We start from the raw sequence: 22,836 nt of genomic DNA, 5'->3' as shown, positions 1-22,836 counted from the left end.
ATTTAGTGTCTTGAAAAAGGTAAAGAGGAAAGAAAATCAATTATACTAATGGACGTAAACGGTTTCAAATGGCCTAATAAATATGCAAGCTTCTTTGTCATACCTTTAAATAATAAATATTATTTGCATATGTATGTTCTAGCAAAATAATGGGACTTGAAAAAAAAACCACACATTCTTTTTGATTTATGACACTTCCCCCAAAAAAAAAAAAGACCAAAGTTGGGATAATTGCGAGCCAGTCGAAGTCATGAATTAGTTATGGTATAATCAGAAGAGGGATTATGTATGTAGTGCAGGGAAATAAAATATTATCCTCAATCTATTTCCCCCTCCAATGACAACATGTAATTACCGGGTGTGTAATTGTTAGCTAGGCATTTTAAATATAGAATTTTACCAAGTTTAATTTCGTAATGGTTAGTACATGTGTAGAACCTATTTATAATCCTTTGAGATTCGGGACTCTTGTCCGGCAGACAACGTCAACAAGGCTAATTATGACAGTATTGGCTTTGAGAAGGGGCATAGAAAAGATGGTGCAACGGTACACAGAAAAGTCTCTTTGGAGACGAACATTCCAGAAGGAAAAGTGGAGTGGGTTTGTATCTTGGCAGAATGGTGGCTACATTGTATTGGGCCAGAATGGAATGTTGGTCTCCATAAAGGACTGTGCACACCGTCTTGTTAAAGATAGTATCGATTTCAATACTGTCAATAATGGCCTTCTATAAACTGTAAATAGTCTGCCTGCTTGACTAAGTCATGTTCCAGATCTCTGTTGTTCTATGTATTGCACTAAATAGAGCAGTAAGCTATATTAATGTCTCATTCTATGGCCATTTTTCGATTCATTCTGTTATTTATTAATTTTTATTTTTTTGATCGGGTCTAACAACACACAGTATGTTAACTTTTCAACTCCTATTATGTGTTTTTCTTATTCCCCTCTTTTATAAGTGTACCGATTTCAACTACGCACCCGTTATATTCCATTCCATAAAACCCCAGTCAATCTTACGCAGACAGATAATTGGCGAATCGTTGACTATATTAATTAATGAAACAATGAGACTTATTGACTATTGAATTTTTAAACAATGTTCTTGAATGGAACAAAAGGATTCAATATTTTTTTTTTGCTTGAATTAAAATATATATATATATTTATATTTGCAATATTAGTTTTATGCAAATAGATTGAAGTGAAACAATGGATAGTAGTTTTATCTTTTGAGTAGATGGGAGGGTGTTTTCATTCCTTTATTCAAACAATTGACAAAATTTAGAACAAAAATGGATTATATGGATCAATTTATTATTTAATTCCTGAGTAGTGAACTTCCTTTCCTAAATAGATTTAATAATATTCAAAATCTGATTGAACATTCGTGTGTGCTCATAAAACATTCTTCAAATACTCAGGGTTACAATGTTAATTTTCATTTGATTTTTTTTAATATGCCCATTCTATACTCGTGTTGTGTACAAATTGGAACAAAAAAATGGAATAATTAGTTTTAAATGAAGAATTTACACAACTTCGATTCGGGATAATGCAAAAATTAAATACTACTCAATGAAGGATCGTGAAGATGGTGAAATTTTTAATTATTTTAATAAATACTACCAAAATATAATTATAATTCAAGGTAAAGTTCAAATACCCATACTTATATTACTCATAAATGCATAATAACCCTGTCATTTTAATAGATCAAAATACAATGGTAGTAAATTAAATAATGCATTTTAAACAAATAAATTGCAACTAGTACAATTTGCTGATACAAGTTGCAACCTGTATAGATATCGGAGCGTGTACATAACATAGGTATAGCTCATTGAAAAATAAATAAATAGAGACAACAAAGGGATTTTGATTGGCAATCGTGTATAGTCAGGCTGTATTATATTAAAACTTTAAATCTACATACAGCCATGAAAGTATGATATTTTTATAAGCAAATTTTTTAACTTTTTTCGAATTTCAACCTCAGAGAGAGCGAAAAAGTTGCCTTGGGTATGAAAATTACCTAAGCAAAATGTCCTACGAGATCATTACACATCTCTATCAAATTATAATCATATTTTTAATAGATTCGAACAGTGTCTATCATTGTAAAAATGTAAATAATAAGGATTAATGCCGTATTTTTAATCTTTATTGGCGATCTAAATAAATTGTGTCTCTTTTCAAACTTTGAACTATTTCTAGACTACAGAGGTGACATTATTGAACAATACAATTTTGCATAGGTTATTTATTGCCTTACCATATTATAACTTTTTCACGCTAATTCTAAGGAGAATTCGATAAACTACTGTACAAATTGTAGGATTTTTATCGATATCCCTACATTAAAAAAAATAGATGTGGGAAGAACGAGGTGTAATGAGTAAACTAATTATTTCAAGACTTATTTATCCTTGATTTTTGTCTTTTTTTCGAAGAAAAGGATAAGAGAGACAAAAAAAATCACATTAAATAACTTTCTTCATCAATAAATTGAACAATGTCAAAAATGAAATGTTTATTTTCGTTTTAAAAGGATGCCAAAATATTTTAATTATAGAAATAAAACTAAATTTACTTTTTTTCTTCTTTTTGTGTTCATTAATACTAGAAAAACCTTTTGGCAGTTATGATCCATATAAAATTTGGATTTATATGAATGTATATATATTTAAAAATATTATAAATACAATACTTAAAGTCAATTTAATTATTTATTGTTTTTGCAAATAAATAAATTTTATTATAAGGAATTAAACATTTTTTGGCAGGGTTTGAATAAAATATCACGGATAAATATAGACAACACAGGAATATGACAGTGTCAGTTTTTATCAAGGACTGAGAATCATTCTTCTTTGGTTTCATCAACTAGAGTCCAACTTGTCAGGCCTTGAAAAAGGTAAAATTGATTCTTCGTGATGTTATTGAAGGTATTTTTCCTTTGTCAATTTTTTGGTTATACAGTGGATAAATTAAGTATTTGATCCACCAGTGGTAGAATGTATTTTCAAGTGGGGGGTAAATTACATACTGGTGACGTCATCTGGGGATTCCTCATGATTTTTTTTTTGGGAGGAGGGCTCCAGTTGTTGTGTGTTTTATTTTTTATTTTTGTAATGTTTCTTTAATTGGTCAGATGGAGTTGCACTGATTAAGTATAAATAAACATTATAGTATTACACTTACTCCATGGGACCAAGGAATCTTTTTTGAAGTCCATACACATAATGTATATTTCCTTTTCTGGGAACAACCGGGCGCAACCGAGACAACATTAGTTATAGATCTTCTAGCATGACAATGACTCAAAACAAAGGCAACAAAGGAATGGATCAGAAAGGGGCACGTTAAGCTCAAGGATATGTCACAGCAAGTCTCTGGACTTGAATCCCATAGAAAGTCTTAATATGTGGGCAAACTAACAAAATCGGCAAAGGAATCAAATACTTCTTTCTTCATCTGTATAAATAGAGCCATAGTTCTCAATTAGGGGTACTCATACATCTTTGGGGTATTTTGAGGCACTACAAGGGTTACTTGAGATTTATATAAGAAAATTTATAGTTAGTACATCACTGAAAAAAGGTTGAGGAACCCTGTCAATTATATAACTAGGTAAGAATATAATATGTTTGTATTCAAAATATAAATATTTGTTATAAGATATGTATCATATCTGACATGTCTTATTTGGCTTAATTAGCTATCAAAACATATAGGGAAAATTGAAGAACCAACAGTTATAATCCTTCCAAGGACCAATCCTAAAGGTGGACTGAACTAAATCAATTGGAGCCAATACGACCACATATCTTGTAGTCATCTTTTCATACCAATTTTTAAAGTAATTATTTACGGCAATTAAAAATTAATGAGGGATGGAACAAGTTAAATAAGTTATACATAATATTACTATTAATATATATGACTTAAACAACCGAAACGATAAAAATGCACAGACTTTCAAATTTAAAAATGAGTAGAAGGAAAACAAAAAGAGTTCTTTTAATTATAATTAATGAGATAATATACTCTAAAAAGCGTCTGTCTAAGATAATAGCAATGTTGTGTTTTTTTATGAATACAGGATGGGTCAAATGTGTAGTGGAGATTTAATTTAATTTTTGAGATAAAATATTTGAAAGTAGAAAATGGAACCCAAAAGAAAATAAGTTGCTGTTATATTCTGATCCAGGCTTACCAATATCATGAAGATTAGTGATGTGCCCTTCGCGAACATAACGGTTCTATGAGGCGGTTCATCTAAGTGAAAGACGGAAACTGGCTCACCACCAATCAGGAGCCGGCCCACAGTGTCCGCAGGGTTGGCTAAAGGGGCTTTAACCCCCCCCCCCAAATCAAGGAATTTTGCTTTTTATTCAAAAAATCCTCAGGATGACAAAAATTGAAGCAAAACAGGACGAAATTTTTGATAAGCAAATTATGCTCCAAAATGATTTTTTTGAGAAATATTATACTGCAACATGGGCGTCAGCTAGATTATATTTTTTGGAAAAATTTTGAAAAAAAAATTCAAAAAAAAAATTACAAATATTAAGTTTTTTGGGAAAAAATCAAAAATCTCGATCAGTTTACACAAAATTGAATATATTTACAATTTCAATAACAAAAATTATTTTGTAAATATTTCATTTTTTGAAATAAAAATTCACAAATTTCTAATTATTTAAGAATAATCAAATTTCCTGGTCAAAAATTCATAGCTATTCACAGACTATTATTTTTTTGGGAAATATTTTTTGAAGAGTTAAAATGTTTGGAAATTTTGATATTTGAAGGGGCTACAGTCCCTCCAGCCCATCTCCTTGCGGACACCCCTGTGCGGACGCCTTTGTAATTTTAGTATATCTATTAAAGCAACAAAAAATCTAATGAGCTGTTTAGGAGCCGAGCCAAAGAGCCAGAATTTCCATCACTAATGAACATGCTCTTAGTCAATAACATGAAGGTCAGGATGGTGAGAAAACAGGCTTATACATTGGGATCCTCTTTTCCTGACAAGGGCTTCAGATAAATTATTTTGTTTTTATTAAAAACAGGATCAACAGTAGATTTTTTTTATCACTTAAGAAAATGACCCTGCTTTTATTATGCTTAAGATTATAACAGTATGATGTATACCAATTTGCTTGCAATATCTAGATAAGTCAGTCTACTTGACTAGTGCTCCACGATTTTAACGATGAATATTTTCTCCCTCCATTGGGATTATTGTAACTTTTTTTCCTGTCATAATCGTAGACCCACGTCTCATCACCAGTTATGATGTGTTCCATAAACATTGGTTTGAAATTTGCATGAGCAAGCATGTTCTTTGAGACTGGTTCACGGTACTGTTTTGGAACAAGCTGTGCGGCGACGCGTGTCATGCACAAAATTTCACCCAGTATGGTACGAACTGACTTGTAAGAGATGTTAAGGCAATGTAACGATTTTTGTATGAATAACTTCATTTATTGTAAAAATTGTGGAGCACTATTTAAGTAGACTGGCTTATCCAGCTGTTGCAAGCAAACTGGTATACAGATCGCGCTCAAACTTGGGATCACAATGAAAGACAGTGTTGCCGACCTAGAACCAAAAATATTTTAAAACCCTTCAGCGCGGGTAATTTAAATTAAATCACAGTCTTTTTTTACTAAAGGTATAATGTTGGTGTGACCGGCGCAGAGTAAAGTGCCAAACTCCTTTCTTTTGGCTTATATTTTTCCCTTCAGAGTATTGAATCGGAACTCAAAATCAGCTGACCTCACTTTGCAAAACTATGAAGTCAAAAAGTTCGAAGCAAATGTTTCCAGAGTAAATGACTGCAAAAACTCTTACATTTTCATTTTACTAACATTGCAAGACTTTTTCAGCACCCAGTATAATGTGGACCAACACATCACAGGGGTCCACAACTTTAGGATTAAGACGTTTTGATTTATTTTCATAATATATATGCACATAGTATATATATATATATAAGAAATGAGAGAATTGAAATAAACTCTGACCTAGATTTTTAATTAGGTCTACAGCTAGTACGTGTGTATAAATATAATTAAACACACATTTTATCAAAAATTATTAGAGAGTAAAATTAAGTATGTTTGTAGTAGCTTACCTGGGAGAGGATTGACTTAAGTCATTAATACGTTGAAGCCATTCCATGTCACAATCGCAAACTAAGGGGTTGTTTGCTAATCTTAACGTTGCAGATTTACCTATACAAAAAATAAAGAAGTTTATATTAATTATCTTATCTTCAAACAATTAGCTAGTATTATATACAGAATGTTTACTATTACAATGATAAAAACAGGGCACAGGATCAGATATTGACGGAGAGGGATTCAGCTGTTGAACAAAAGTTTGGCATAAAGGTCTTGTATAAAATATAATATTATTATTCATTTCCAACATCGCAAATACTAGTTATGAGTAAAGACGTGAAAAAGGTTGGAATCCCTGTAAGCTTGAAAATAACGTATAGGAAAAGTAATAAAATTATGATAAATTATGTAATTATTATTATTATTTAAGTATAGATAAATTAATAATTGATTTATTTAAATATGATGATATTTTAACATTTGACTCGAACCGCTCTTAGAACCGTTGTAACAAAAATCATGACAAACTACCCAATGAATAAAATAAAACGAGGAAAAATGTTCAACGAGAAAAGGGAAAATTAATCATTGATTGATATTGAATGGACATAGCAAATGAAACAACCATTTAGATAACATGTGTTGGAGTTCCTCTCTACTCAGATATCAGCTATCTCAGGTTCTATAATTATTAAAGATGTGTTTGTGATTGGAGTAGTCTTGAAGATAATTACACAAAATTGCAGCAGCAAATTGCAAATTGTCCTACAAACCATGGAAATATGTTATATTTGAGAAACGACATATTTGCTAGCAGAGATCTTTGTATAATAGTGTTCATTGCTTGTTGATACGCTTAGATTTTACTAATATGGAGAAATAGTTAATAATAACAATAAAAGTCTCCAGGTTACCGACATATGCATAATGTATATATTACTTATTAAAAATTTACGCTTATCGGGATTTTGACCCATTTCACATCTCCAGTTATAAGAAATATATAAATATATTTGTTGATGAAGATAATTCACAAAACTGAGTTATTGTTGATCTGGCAAAGTATTTGTATCAACTATAGACCTTACAATTAATTATTGACAAAATTCTCAGGTCTGCACTTGACGATATGACCGAAATTTAATTAATAAATCAAATTTACTTATTAGAGTCAATGTGCTTTAAACAGAAGACATGTAAACTTTTTTTTTAATGTACATCGTACTTAATTACATTAAAACGATTAGTTATATGAAAATTGTTAAAATCCTTGTAAGCATACATTTAAAGAAAAGTAGGTTAAAATATTATTCATCGTCTTAATTTTTCTTTCTATGTGGGCAATTCAAAGTTTACAAGCGAAATAGGAGCATTATAGTTAGTGATAAAGTTGTGTGTATTTTGGGCATGTTTAAAAAAAAAAACTAACATGGTAACCATGCCATTATGAAGAATGATTTAGAGGAGAGTACTTATCCCTCCTGATGTGTCCGTGACAAGGGAGGAAGGACATGACATTGGTAAGAATTATCACCGATATCAACTCCCAATTCTACTCTGAGTCCACCAAGGACTTACAATTAAAACTCCACAACAAATCTTCAAGGTTACGCTCTGTCTTTTATGGGCATACAAGAATGTTCCATTAGAGTTTTAATATCATAGAATGTTATAGAAAAGGAAGTTAACTACTCAGAAGTTAAAAAATATTGACAAAAGTTAAAAATTGCCAATTCCAAAAAAAATGTAGGTCAGCTAAAAATTCAAACGATTTACATCACTACCATCAGATAATGTACATTTCCTTTTCTAGAAGCGACCGTGAATCGAACCTACGGTCACTGAGCTCATTTTTTAGCAAGTGTATCGTCCACTAAGCTACGTCACTCTACATAAAATGTTGACTTATCTAATCAAGAGGCCAGGTATTTCATAATATTTTAACAGAACATTTAGAGCAAAAATGTTGTCAAAAATTATCAGGTATTAGAATATAGCGAACTGAAAATAAACAATGATAGTAATAAACAAGAATTACTCTGTTTTTGAGCGTCAAATCTATTCTGAGTCCACCAAGAACTTAAGTTTATTACTCTAGAACGAATAAGAATCAAGGCTACGGCCATTGAGTTGAAGCAAATAATTTCTCCGCTGACCTACGTTCTCCATATGGCATATGGTCTTATGTAATCAAGAGGCTGTTCATTTCATAGTATTTAGAAAGGATATTTACAGCAAACATGTTGTCAAAAATGATCAGGTATAAGTAGATGGCTAACTAAAAAGGAAACCCTGGAAATGATCAATGAAAGTACCAACACAAAGATCCTAAATCAATTTGTGTTATACCAACAACATATATAAATTTATATCACCTGTGGGTTGTGTCTACAAATGTCTTATTACATATATATACACCATGAATGCTCTAAGGAATAATTAGAAGCAATCAATAGAGTTTCTTCAAAGAAAACGAGCGACTCTAAGAAACTGAGAGGGTGGGTGGGAGGTTCTAGTGAAATAAAGGGGAATGTACAACATGTAAAAGCTACCTCACTCTCCGGTTGTTTTCTAAATGATCAAAGAGAGTTACTTAAAATGATTCCCAGAGGAATAATTCCATGTCTATATTTTTCCTTCATTTTCCTTCTTTATGCTACTCACTACTAGACAAACAGAATTTAATTACTTCTCTTCTTCTTAAAATAATTCCTCAAAAGTTAGCTTGTTATTATGACAATTTATAATGAAGTACTTTGTGTGAGGCACGTAAGCCCAACAAATGCAAGAAAGGAAGGTATATGCAAAACTAAAGCAAAGTGTTTACCCTCCCACCATACAACAAGGACATTTGGCAAGCTTGTTATTCATATAATATTTTTGCAAAAAGAATCTTAAGAGCTCTCACTTCTATATAGAGTTGTAAAGAGCTTCTTCCCCTGCTCTATGAAGGGTTTGTTTTTCTCAATCAAAAATGATTTAATTCAACACTTCTAAAGTGACATACTTTTGAACATGTTGAAAAAAAAAAAAAGATTAAAAACACAGGAATGAAAGTAGTTTCTTTAAAAAACAATAGAAAATTCTGAGAAATTAATTTTTATTTGTAGATAATGTTGAGTCTATCCGTAGACAAAATAAGGGTTCCCTTTAACCATAAACTTCTCCTAAAGATGTGGTTATGTTTCCACTAACTTGTCGAATCGTGGACTTATTTAAACGTTAAAGGATAAGTAGGACTTTTTTTAAATGAATAAATTCGATTTTGCTTATGCTTTTATAGAAGACATTATCAACCGATCCGTCTGTGAGATTAATTTTTGACACAGGTCTCTAAGAGACCTACAGTCATTTTTTCCCTCTCCAAGCCAAAGAAGAAGCAACTTTTCACCTGTTTCAATGAATTATAGATGAATATTGAAGTCGTGTCAGGGGCGTGTGCAGGGGGTGGGCAAATCTTTTGCCCAAAATTTGCCAAAAATGATTATACAAAAATTGGGGCAAAAATTTTTCCCCCCAAAAAATAAATTATTTGAAATTTTTTGGGAATAGCTATGAATTTTGAAAGTTTTTCCACTGCTTCAAGAATGGAAGCCCCCATGGAGTCAACATTCTTAATTGAGCATTTGTGGAACTCTCTCTACAAATGCTCAAAGGGGTTCAGATACGGGTAGCTAGAAACTACATTTCCTTTGACCAAAAAGTACAAGTCTTAAAAATGTTGGTTTTTCTGGACTAACTCTGGTTCTAATCATGAATCAGGATCTATTAAGATGAATAACATCTCTGTAGTAATATTATCTTTGGGAGTGTACCCGACACGGAGGCACACGATAATGCCTGCACGACGTTCGTATTCGAAGAACATCAACAGGATTTTGTATTTATTCTTATAGAATGTTGTCATTTGAATCTGGTAAGTACACTTTCATAAGCAAGGATATCCAAGTTTCCAAGATATTGAGGTTTAAACTTGTTCTGTATCTAATATCCTGCTTGTATTATTAACTTGGACTGGAATCAAGAATAACCTATACATGAAAATATATACACATAGTAAAAATTACATATTTTTGCACTCATCTGTCAGATAAAATCTTGAATGAAATGTTTATAGTATGTATTCACATTGTATATACGAAGCAAAAAACCTTGATAAGTCAATGTAAAAAATAGAACCTCAGAGAAAATATTAGGAATATACAATATTGTAGTTTCAGGCAGGCCAAACATGAAAAAGACAAAAATAATGTTGTCACATGTGTAGATTTGCACAAGTGCCCACGTATTTATATATACAAACATACTTGTTACTATCAGAAAGTGAGTAAACTACGACATGAACATGTAGAAATACAAGACTATTATGTAATTGAACATTATAAAACATGGTGGAAAAAATATGGGGGAGGCGGGAAATCACGCAATATCTTACTCTTTATTATTAAGCATACTATCTATTCAGTGACACATCTGTTCATTGTGTAAATAGTCTATGTAGTCATTTTTTGGTATTTTAAATGGGTTTAATAGACAAATGGGGAGTCATTTATTTTTTTTGTGTCTTTGATTAGATCCTTAATCAACGTACGTCATTGTCCCGAATGACAAAAGGGGGGGGGGGATATATAAAGTAATTGAAAAATCTCAGGTGGTTAAAATATTTAGGTACTATTTATTAGTGGAGTTGTATAAAATATGACATTCCAAAGTCAGATGTTTTTATTTAGAGGATGTTGATGTGAGTGTTTTCGCCAAAATACACAAAAATGGAGTATTTAGCTAGGAGTAAATATTTGTTTTTGAAAATGTCACCTTTAATTAGATTCAAACAATAACAGACATATAAAGGATTGTTCTGTTAAAATTTGACGCATCTAAGTCAATCCATCTCGGAGTAATTGAGCCAAAAACAAAAATGATCTCGTGAACAAATAGTTTGCAGAGGAAAACGCCGAGTACTATTTGGGTGGGTTACAGAGATGAGGCTACGTGGAACAATATGATATAAAATGACGAAAAAATGTATCGTATTTTTGTTAGGTGGGACACTTTTCATACCCCTCTCGTATATATTTCGATAAAAGAATGAGTCATGTTGTGAGCCCTATACAATCATGAGGGCAAAGGATGCGGAAGTACATATGTAACTATGCACGCAGAGGTCGAAATATACAAAGAAGAGATATATTCATGTGTCTGTTACTACACTCATGCAGCTCCTTTATCCTTCCCTATTTGCAAAATACTACGACTTGCCCAAATATTTGCAACCCCTAAATATTATATGTACTTGAATAAATATACAACTTCCTTGTTTTGTGATGAGTCATGTTTGGTCCTCTTAAAAAACAAAAAGAAGGTATATAAGAAGACGTAGCAGGAGGGGGATTCGATGCATCTTTTATGGATTCATGTACCTTACAACCATTTGGTTATATGGGTTTGTACATATGGATGCTAATCAGGAGCATTTTGTGTATGTAAAAAAGAAACAAAAACACACACAGAATCCTTGAAGGTTTGTAAGGAGAACAGCTTAGGTGTTATAGCACATAGAATCCAAAACTGTAAAACAGTCTCGAATTTAGGAAGTAGACGTATAAAATGAACAAACATATTTTTTATAATAAGTTTTTGAGCTTCCAAGGTCTTTGAAAGGCTGGTTTTGACTCAAATACAACATCATTCCCCTTCTCTCTTCCCTTTTCTTTTGTTACCTCTACATCTTTCAACACCACTCAGTCTCTTTTCTTCTACCTTCATTCTTTGTTTCTATTCCCTCCTATTCAGCCCATCAACCTGGGAAGCCTTTGTTAGTAAGCTATATAATCAGTATTATAAGTACTTCAATTTCAATACATATTTATAAATTATTTAGTGTAAGTTAAAGTAGTCAAGTTTATTGAACTAGGAGCATTGGTAGTTGATGGACACTGAAAGTCACTAATTAACCCCTCATTACTATAATTCGTCAAAAAGAAAAGGGGAAAATAAGAGTCAACGTCATTTTACGCAGCATTCCTTCAAGAGAACAAATAAAGAAAAACAAGCTAACCTAAATGCGGGATTATTCCATGCGTTTAGAAATTATATAACTTTGGCGAACAGATTGGCTGCTCTTGACAACAATGGCGTACCAGGCTATTATGACGGCAGCTAAGGGTGAATTTCAATTTAAAAAAGGTGGGGCAATTATTATCCCCGAAGATGGCCCAAACTGCAAAGTCCACAGGGCTAAGGTCAAGACTGGATGAGTCCCACACAGAGGCCGGCTAGAAGTTACCCATATAATAGATGTAGAAGTTTTGGTTCTTCTTGGATTTCAAGAACATTTCCATCCTTAATGAACCTATTGATGTTCTGGATAGCCCAGAAGATGATGAGAACGGTATCTACAGCCTTCTAGGCACTGCCGCCGGAGCAGAGGACGCGTTGCCCTTTCTGTTGTTACTCTGACTTTTACACTGAGATACCATAGATACAAACATAATTTTATTTTTGTTGCAGCTGTCGTTTGGTTGTGCAATCAAAAAGTAATTAAAGATAATGGGAGTAAAATTGTAATTAAATGCTACTCCAAGTTTTCCTGTAACATATACAGTAGCATTATTTGGGATCTTGTCCACTGCTGGCGGTAATGACAGTCTCCAAGTAGTATTGGAAGGATGCAGCTACGTCTCATAATCTTTTACTCCTAATTCATGGATGACTTGAGTTCATTGCTGGGCGGAGCTCACTAGGCTTGATACTCCACTTTTCATCAAAAGTTGTTTCTCAATGGGTTGTGCTACGGGCTCTGGGGTGGTCAGAAGTTAACTAAGAGGACTCTCACAATGTTTCATAGGGAGTTATTGATAATTTAGAGTCAAAAATGGCCTTTTCTCAAATCTTTTAAACTAGGTGCAAGACTTGTTCCCTTCACAGTAGATATTTTTAAAAAAAAAAAGAAAAACAAATCATTAAATGTTCATTAAATTGGTAATCTACGACTTATGAAAAGTAAGAAATAAAGAAAGTTTGGAAAATAAGAAGAAAAAAAAACATTAGAATAAATATATACCAATAATCTTAATCCAAAAATAATTTAACACAAGGGATTTATACCATTTAGGTATATATATCCCTTGGCTATAATAATTTAATAAAAGCCATATAAACATTCATACGTACATATATTTGCTAACTATTTTAACTAAAAGCCCCCAAAGAGTCACATAATGAAACAAGTATAAAACCATTGGAGAAACTAGAAAATGAACATTGTAAGTCAAAATACCAATAAGTTCTTTCACAAAAAGATATGTAAATATACAATTTGTTTAGATCAAATCGGCGCATTTTTCAAAAAATCTTTAAATTGTCATTGAAGCTACATTTTTAGGGTGGATTTACTAAAATATTGGCTTAAACTGTACATATAAATGTTGAAAAACAGCTCATTTCATGTAACCCTTCCATAATTAATCACGGATTGTATTCGAGGCTGGAAGGAGCAGGCGTTGACTAGGTAGTCCCTGAGTCATTGTTTCCTTGATGGAGGCAATCTGTTGATGGCATGAAATGTTCAAGTTGTTTTAGATTCAACTTAGCCCCAGACAAAATAATCATATTTCCTACTTAATGAAGTACAATGCTCACTCAGGCACGGATCTGGGATTTGGATTATCAGTCTCCAGAAGAGCCCTAAGAACCTTTTGTACGGTCCATATACGGATGCAAGTTGATATGTCAATGTTGTTCTGAACAAAAATGATCGTCACGGAACAACGCCGTTCCTCCTCTGTAAATATCGAGAGCAACTGTCCCCATAATAACCAAAAATGTACAAAAGTTAACTCCCTAAATATAATATATTAATTTCTACCCTGAATAAATGCTTGAAGTAAACAATAGTATGTATCATAACACTTAGAAGTACACATTGAATAGTTTATTATTAAAAGCCGAAATAGAAAGGCGACTGCCTATGTTAAAATAGCCTACACTTGTTACGCTAAACAAGTGTTAATCTATAATATATTATAGTTAAATTGGGCATTCTATAGAAAGTCTACACTTCCTTCATTTTTTGAAATCTGATTTGGATCAAATTTAATATGTCAAATAAACTACTATTTGACAAGTCTAAAATTAAGTTTCAGGCCTGTAACTCAATCTAGCTCTGTGTTATGAGCACCTTTTTATAATAAACTTTATAAAAAAATAATGTTGAAGACCCTTGTATTTTGTAATGTAGTTTGTTAACCACTCAACTGAAAGATTCATATCACTCATTATATGATAGCTGTTGAATTATGAAAAAAAAATGTAATAAACTTTTTTTTTAGTTGACTTATAAAAAAGTATGGTTGATCACCATTACCATAATTTTTTGGCATTAAATATCTCAAACATCTTATTTTGATAAAATTTGTATCAGAGCAAGGTGAAATCAATATATCATTTACATAAAAAAAAGATTGAAGGGGAAAGGCTTAGGAAAATAGAAGAGTTTTAATTTTTTCATATATATATATAAGCTTATATACCGCATAAAGTGGTTTTTAAAGGTATAATACCGATAAAGTGAAGCAAATCCAGAGATTTTAAACCAATTCACATGTAATATTCATTTTCATAGTTATAGTAATAGTTTATTTATTAAACAAGACCAATGGTTTAACTAAACTATTGATTGTATTAAGAAAACAATTAAACCTATTTGACATCAAGTATGAATATCAACAGGTAAATAACAATTACACAATACTATAATTTCATTGCTTTTGATCGAAAAAGAACATAAACTTAACTACTATCTTTAAAAGTAATCAATTTATACAGAGTAATTTGAAGATTGAAGGTACTTCATAATCAATATGAGAGGTATAATTTGCTAATGTGTATATTATGGTCAATCTTCAAAATATACCACTAGAATTGTTAAGCTATAAAAATGATAGCTTAGTTTCATTATTTAAGGGTTTTAAGCTATGAGGATGGGGGAGAGATTAAGGCATGCTGAGCACTTTTGAATGGTGGTTCAGGTTGACTGTGTTGCTGAAAAAATCCAACCAAGAGATTTGCCCATTGGAAAAAAACATCGAAAAGAAGGTCATAGGTCTCATAATAGTATTGAGGAGCCCATTAAGGTTGACGCATTTGCTTCACCTGCAAACATAGACCATTGAATGATACATCCATTAGATTGTCATATAATGAAGGATTAATTCATAATCAAGAGATATAAAGCACCAAGCAGAAAGTTAGAACAATACCTAGAGTAAAAGAAAAAACCTTTATACGACATTTTTCAAAGAAAGGAGCATTTGAAAAAAACTTTTCCCATTGTAAAAAAGATGCCTTTTAAAGGGGAACGGACACCCTTAGGTAACATTTCCCAATACAATACCATCGTGGAACGTAGAGCTACCAAAGGGAATTGCTTTGATGCATCCAGAAAACATTGAGAATAATACTAAAATAGAACGAATGATTGAACCAAACTATTGGGTCTTTTAGACAATTTTGATCAAATTCATCATAAAAAAGAGGGCAGAGCCGGATTAAAACCTTTTCTTCTAGTTTCAAAATAATAGTTTATGTGACATACTAAATTTAATTCAAAACGGATTTTCAATGGAATGACCTCTGTATTTATTTACATTTTAGGGGTATAACAAAAGAAACATTGTTTATCCAAATTTTGACAATCTTTTTTCTTTTTTAATTTAATATTTTGTTATTTGAACGTTTTTGTACATTTCAAATAATATCGTAGAATAAAATTAAACTATACATATACATATTTATGTATATATTAGTGAAGAGGTTTATGTTTGATAATCATAGACCGGTCTAACAAAAAATATTGGTTGCATTTAAAGTTTGGTATAGACCAATTCTATAGATAAATGGTTGATGACGTCAGTTACTTTTTAAAATGGTGAACACCCCACTGAAATAAAGTTAAGTGACTTTTTAAATCATATTTGTACCACACGTAAATCAAAAGGATGGAGAAAAATCGGTCCAGGATTTGAAAACAATTAAATTTCAGTAAAAAGTTGGAGATAGAAGTCTGGCCCAAATATTAGTTCAAATTTGTCTAGAAAAAAAATCCCTTATTACCAAACCAAAAAGACAAGTTCGGTCTCATTTAAAATTCGCTTTGAACGGATTCTTCAGATTGTCAATGACGTCAGTTGTGTTTTAAAAGTGTGAGCATCGACATACTTTAACGCCATTTGAAGTTAAATATGTTGGCTAAATCATATTTGTTTGACAAATAAAACAAAGAATGTGGAGAAAATCGGTCTTTAGATTGTCACCGAAAAAATTGGGCTCAAGATTTGAAAACAATTAAATTTCACTTCATAGTCTGAGATCGCGGTCTGTACCGAAATATCGCTCTATATCCGTCTAGAATAAATCACTAAAGACTGAATTGAAATAAAAAATCAGTCTCGTACCGAGTCTCAACACTAATTTATATATACAATATTCATATAGGAATCTATTACAATTTTGCAAAAAAAACAAAAAAAAACTACATAATATTAAGGGGAGCAAATTTCTACTATTATATAACTTGGTCAGTAGATAATATTTTTAATTGAGTATTTCTTATATAAGAAATTGTAAAAACAGATGAATACATTATATATACTTTTTTTTTTCTTTTACAAGAGACTTTTAAATAAATGAGCTAACATCTAACTGGTACTCAGAGTTTTTACTTATCATTTCCTTATATCATATAAGTATATATATATGAATGAAGTATTAATCATATAGAAATAACAAAACGCTGTGAGAATAAGTAATTAATCAGAGATCAACTTTAAATCAAAAATTATTCAGTACAACAACAAAGTAAAATATATTTGAGTAGTAACTGTTGCTTATAATTATTTCATTAATGATCAAGTCTTTTTAATCATCATTCTAAAAAACTTTAAATGAGCACTGAAATGCTCTTCATGGGCTCACAACCTTGACAATAAGTCCGAATTACCCTTGTCATTATTTACTAGTTACAATATTATTAGATATTAATCTACCTAGAGCATTGGTTTTTCACAGGTGGTTCCGCAGAAATTAGAGGGTTATAAATATGGGAAAACAATTTTTGAGTGCGAGTAAATGGGGTAATATAAGACGCCCTAATATACTCTTTGCTATTCATTCAAGAGCTACTTTCTTTGGCCTTTATCTAGTACACTACATCATTGCATTCAAGGCAATTGTAGCAACATTGTGAAGAAGTTATGAATTGATTATTTTTACCCTTTTTCCCTCAACATATTTTTTTAGTTTTTGATTGCACTCTATAAGTCGAATATATTTGCTGTGCTAGCAAATATAAAATAGAATAAATACAAGGATGAAAGTAATGTGGCTCTCAGCATTCGTTTCTAAAATGATTATATCTTTAGTAACATAAGAATACCTATGAAATGTATCTGTGTGTCTAATATGAGACACACTAATTAAGGAAATATTGGGCATGGTTATGTAGATGTTTCTGATAGTCTCATAAGGCTTTAAAATCCTCTAATTGTAGGAAGTGTACTCAGAGATGACACAGCTATGAATGCAAGCATAGATTTGTCCAACTGGACAAAATAGGATATGAAGCCTTACAAACACTTGTTGCTCACATGATATACGCTGGCTAAGTCGTTTTTTTCAATCATATAATACAGTTTATAACTTTATTTAATGTTCCTTGCATTTGCTAGATGGAGCTGCGCTGATTGAGTATGACTAAACATTATAGTATTACAATTGCTCCAAATAACCTAGGAATCCTGTGTGAAGTCGTTCTATAAATAAAGTATTTTTTCTTCTCAGAATCTCCTGGGCATGAACCTACACACCTTGAGTTCGTGAATAATTTCTCCCGAGTGCATTGTCCTATGAGCTATGATTATTTATGCATGATTACAAATTAGTAGATAAATAACAACAATAAACCCACTTAGTTTCATTTATAATAGTACAACTTCATGGGTCCATATTATCCTGATGTAATGTAGCATTGCAGATTTTCAAAAAGGCCTCTAACTTGACATATTTTTTGTGTATTAGAAGTTAAAGATGATAATGATTAATGCATGAATTAAGTTTTGACATAATAAATGATGTACTTTCAAAAAATGTATGAAAAAAGAGGATTCGGGGTCGTACAAAATTATTGACGTTGTCGGAAAAGATGGACTCTGAGCGAGTTATTAATTTCCTTACACCTTGAGAATTCCCTTTTTGTGACAGAACTCTCAAAGAAGATCAGTTGACTGTGAATAAAGTTTGAAAATACACAATTTGACTTTATTCAAATTATGTATACTTGCTATACCTTTTACATTTTTAATTAGGACCCTCTGCATATAATTTATCCCCTAAAGCCCCTTAATTTATTACATAATGAAATTTCTGCTTTTTCAAAAGGGATTAATGATTATATATATTCATTATTAAAAGAATAGCTACTTTTTTTAATCGAACTCTGTAGGTAGAAATGAGTACGAGTTACAACATCCATCATTTTAATTACAAAATATTCATGAAGTATTATGTTTGTTGTTTCCTTGTCTACTAAGTTTGTAAACAAAGCGACAGGGCTTGACACCATCTTGCGGTAAACCAATACAACTCTATAAAGGATATTATTATTTAATATAAAATAAAGTAGAGGGGGCTGTGAAAATTTTGTGGGAACTACATTATATTTAATTTAAAAGGTTGGGAAAAATGTAATTTCGTATTTCCCGCCCTTTTTTAAATAAGTGTTATATTGTTCACATTGGATCATAAGATAAGGTGTTGTACAGGTGTGAGTATCTACTACAGACACTTATTCGGCAATAAAGTACCGGCTGGTGCAGTCGTGAAATATCGTGCGTCAATTATGGAGGACTCAAAGGAAGAAATTCGGCATATTTTACATTTTTACTACTTGAAAGGGATAAACGCTTCGAGAGAAACCAAGAAAAATTGCAATCTATAAGGGGCCGACACTCCTTCGGTTCGTTTTACACAACAGTGGTAAGAGCTATTTTTTTTCTTTTTTCCTCCATTCTGCTGTCTTGAAGTAAGTCATCGAACAGAAATGACTTGCATTGGTTTAAAGGAGACAACAAGACATTATCAAGACAACGCCATTTTTTTTTTTTAGGGGGGTGTCTTTTGGTTGTTTACGGAAATATCGGAATTAAAAACAACATGGATGAAATAGTAACTAAATGATATTGCAAGTTTTGGGGCCATACTCTACAAAACTGAATAAAATAAAGTTGAATGACGTCATCAAGGAGCAAACTATATAAGTTTATAGGACTGAACTGTACTAGAAAAAGAGTAAAATGGTCCTAGACTGGACTTAGACTGAACCGAACTGAGACTTAACTGTAATTAACTGGACTGACTGAAACTGAACAGTAATCAACTTGACTAAAACTGAAGTGGGCTGAGCCTGATCTTCGAGGCGCTGGCCTGAGATTGGACGTAGACAAAACTTGGCTGAGACTGAAGTGGACGGTACTATAATCTTCAGTTGTAAGTAAGGACCGACACAACACTACAAGTGTATTGCAAATTATTCATCCTGGTTTGTTTTTTTGGTAGGGGGAGGGGGAGAAGTGCAACTTGTACAATTTGCTTACACAAATTGTAAGAACTTGTGCACAGCATAAATAAAGAAATCCAAATTATATAATACATATCAGATTTCAATAAAAGATTGGCTCATCGTAAAAGTGTGCGTGTGAGGGGGGATTAATTGAGTGTGGAAATTAGTACACAACCCACATCAACTAGTGCAAAATGAAACCATTAACCTTTATGCAGAATGGGTAATTGTAAACATTACATATAACATATAATTACATACTTGGGTATCAAATGTATATAATCAAGTTTCAAGTAGTATTTTATAATTTTGCGCTCTTTACATATTGTATTACATGTTATAGTTGTTTTTTCCACTCATAAATGAACTAAGTTTCACCTCCTTTCAAATATATATATTTTTTTTGCACACCGTTTTTTGTTTTCATTCATGTTAGCTCCATTTTTTCCTTATTAAAATATATTACTATTATAAACTATGCAATCTTAATTGCTATTGATAATGCAAAGTTAATCATATTCACAGGATTATGTACGGAGTGTTGCATGAAAACTATACCACGTCCATTCACTCACATAACTCAAGGTTGTATATCCCAATTTCAAAGCCTTCAATTGAAACAGAAACTGAGGAGTAAATGTGTGTTTTATTGCATCGCAGTTCCCTCACATGGTCAAAAGGAGCTCAGAAAGAGACGTTGCGATAAATATATCTGCAACTATCCGGAGAAAAATAACTTCCACAGATATTTTTGACCAGCTCAGAGAGTCCAAGAACATAGTCTACCTCCTCAAATAACGGGTTGAATGAAGAATAACCTCTCAGATGCAAAACCGGCATTAGGGTGGGTAAAAAGTTGTCGTGTGAGCCATAAATGGGACCCACTACAGGCTTAACTTGAACCAGTTTGACTTTACTTTCAAACCCATTGTAGAGGCAAGGGTCGGCTCTATCCTCAGTCCCAACATTGCTGGGGCTCCTCTATCGTAAATACTTGTTTTGAATTGAAAGTTGTGCAACTAACTTACCATCTCCCTTTAACTTTAAAATAACAGAGCTAAATCCTTTCCTTACTGTTCAGGATATAGTTAAAGACGGTCCGGATTTACTTGAACGATGGTCTATTATAAATATATATATTTATTTTCTTTCTATGTGCTCCACCCATTTGTTCAAGAAATATATAATTTATATTATTGAAATTATAATAAAAAAGTGTTTTAATTTTCATGGAACACCCTATATGCTCCTTGGGTGCAGTTGTGCTCTATAGGGTCCTATAACACTCAACTTTATGTCGTATTTTATGTGTAATTTTCGCAAAAAATATACGTAATTAAGCACAGAAGTTCGCGTATAAATCTATATGTATAAATGATTTTTATTTTTTGCACAAATTAAACAATCACTTAAATAGAGTTTATAAGACTACATGATAGTATCAAGGTCTTTAGTAAATACATAATGCACGACACTTTGCCCCTTTGCTATAAAACGCAAAAAATATATGTATGTATATATCCAGTGTCATTAATTGCTTTAATTCGAATAAACAAGCAATTTTGTACAAATGATTCACAAATTGTTGTTATATTACTGGGTCATTTATTCAATTAAAAAACATGTGAGTCATTTTATTTATCCTTCATATAACGTCATGACCGTGCTCATTATTAAGCCCTCTAAGAAATAAATATAAATAATGACGTATTATATATTGTACATGTAGTGAATGAATATAAAAACAATCTTGAACAAAGATCAAGAAAAGGAAAAAAATATTTTTTTTTTTTTTACTTCATATACAAACAGTATAATATTTAAGTCAATTATAGTCTTGGTACTCAAATTACTGTGATGAGTAGAGATATCCATGTACTTTAGCTACAGTTTATAATCTATATTCTAATTTAGAAAACTAATATTGCCCCTGATATGGCCTTTTTTAAATATGACATATTAATATGATCAAATTTGGCGGATTAAAGTTTAATTTGCAACACACCCAGAGGGTAAATGAACCTATTTAGTTTATAGAAAGTGATAATAATTCGTTTAAGAACACAAATGTATGGCATTCTCAATTGTCACATACATTCCAATATTTTATTAGACATTAGAGTCAATTATATGCCTATTATTCAAATCTCTGGGAGGAGTTGAAATACCCTTGGAATTTAAGCTATATTTTGAAACCTTCATTTTATTTAAAAGACTTATGTTGGAGACGATACGGTCCATTTTTAATAGTAACTGTCAATTTCTCTTTTTTATTTTGACGATAAATTTTATCATTTTGAAGTGAAATTTTATGACAAAGGCAACGGGTTAAAAATAATGATGGAGCAATAGAAATTGACGATAGAGATGTAATTCACTCTCAATTTGAAGGCAAATCATCAAAGTTTGCTTTTTGTTGATGAGTCATATGTTAGTTTTGAACGAAAATTCCTTTGATAAAAGTATTAACTCCTTGTTTTCTGTGTGGAGAAAGATTTTGTGTGTAGAGTAAATTTGAAAAAAAAAGCTAGTAGTTTTAATTGCTTTAAAAAAAAAAGTCTATAACATGAATAGCTACAACGTAAGCCCAAGGGAAATATATGAATGTCGTAAAAAAATTATGTTCCAACTATTAATTACTATTATTTTTTGAATAGTATGTAGGTAGTTACTCACTAGATTTTCTACTCTCCGCATAACATACACAGGGCAAATGCTACAATTCTCTCTGCAAAAACTTTTTTTTTATTTGGATATTATCCAAAAAAGTAGGTGTAAATTACTTATTTAGAACGAATGATGAAACAGTATTACGTAACGAGAGTATATGAGATCAGTTTGATGGGAGAGGAAGGGCTTTTATAAAATCAAAATAGAGTATTGAAATGCAGAGATTCTGAAACTAAAAAGGTATTCTTTTAGCTAAATATTTTTATCTATTATTCAGAGTGCAGGCAAATTTTTCTTTATTTCTCTTCTTGAAAAACATAAAGAAAAAATGACGTGAACTCTTCGTTCCCTTTTCATTTGAACCCATCACTCATTGTAAATTCCCCTCATATGGGAAGACAAATTCTGTTTGATTA

At 31.6% G+C, this 22,836-nt stretch overlaps 1 protein-coding gene across 1 annotated transcript in view; it reads right to left on the bottom strand.

The window, feature by feature from the left end:
• LOC121126142 (uncharacterized) overlaps positions 1-22,836 on the bottom strand; it is a 48,898-nt gene that overhangs the window by 5,446 nt on the left and 20,616 nt on the right. Inside the window, exon 5 of the mRNA XM_040721443.2 lies at positions 6,147-6,246. Coding sequence (XP_040577377.1) covers positions 6,147-6,246 — 100 coding nt within the window. The remainder of the gene's footprint in view (positions 1-6,146; positions 6,247-22,836) is intronic.

This window comes from Lepeophtheirus salmonis, chromosome 11, assembly GCF_016086655.4.
Source record: "Lepeophtheirus salmonis chromosome 11, UVic_Lsal_1.4, whole genome shotgun sequence".
Taxonomy (NCBI): Eukaryota; Metazoa; Arthropoda; class Copepoda; order Siphonostomatoida; family Caligidae; genus Lepeophtheirus; species Lepeophtheirus salmonis.
Note: the sequence above shows the minus strand (reverse complement) of the source record. Positions and strands in the feature narration are given on the sequence as shown.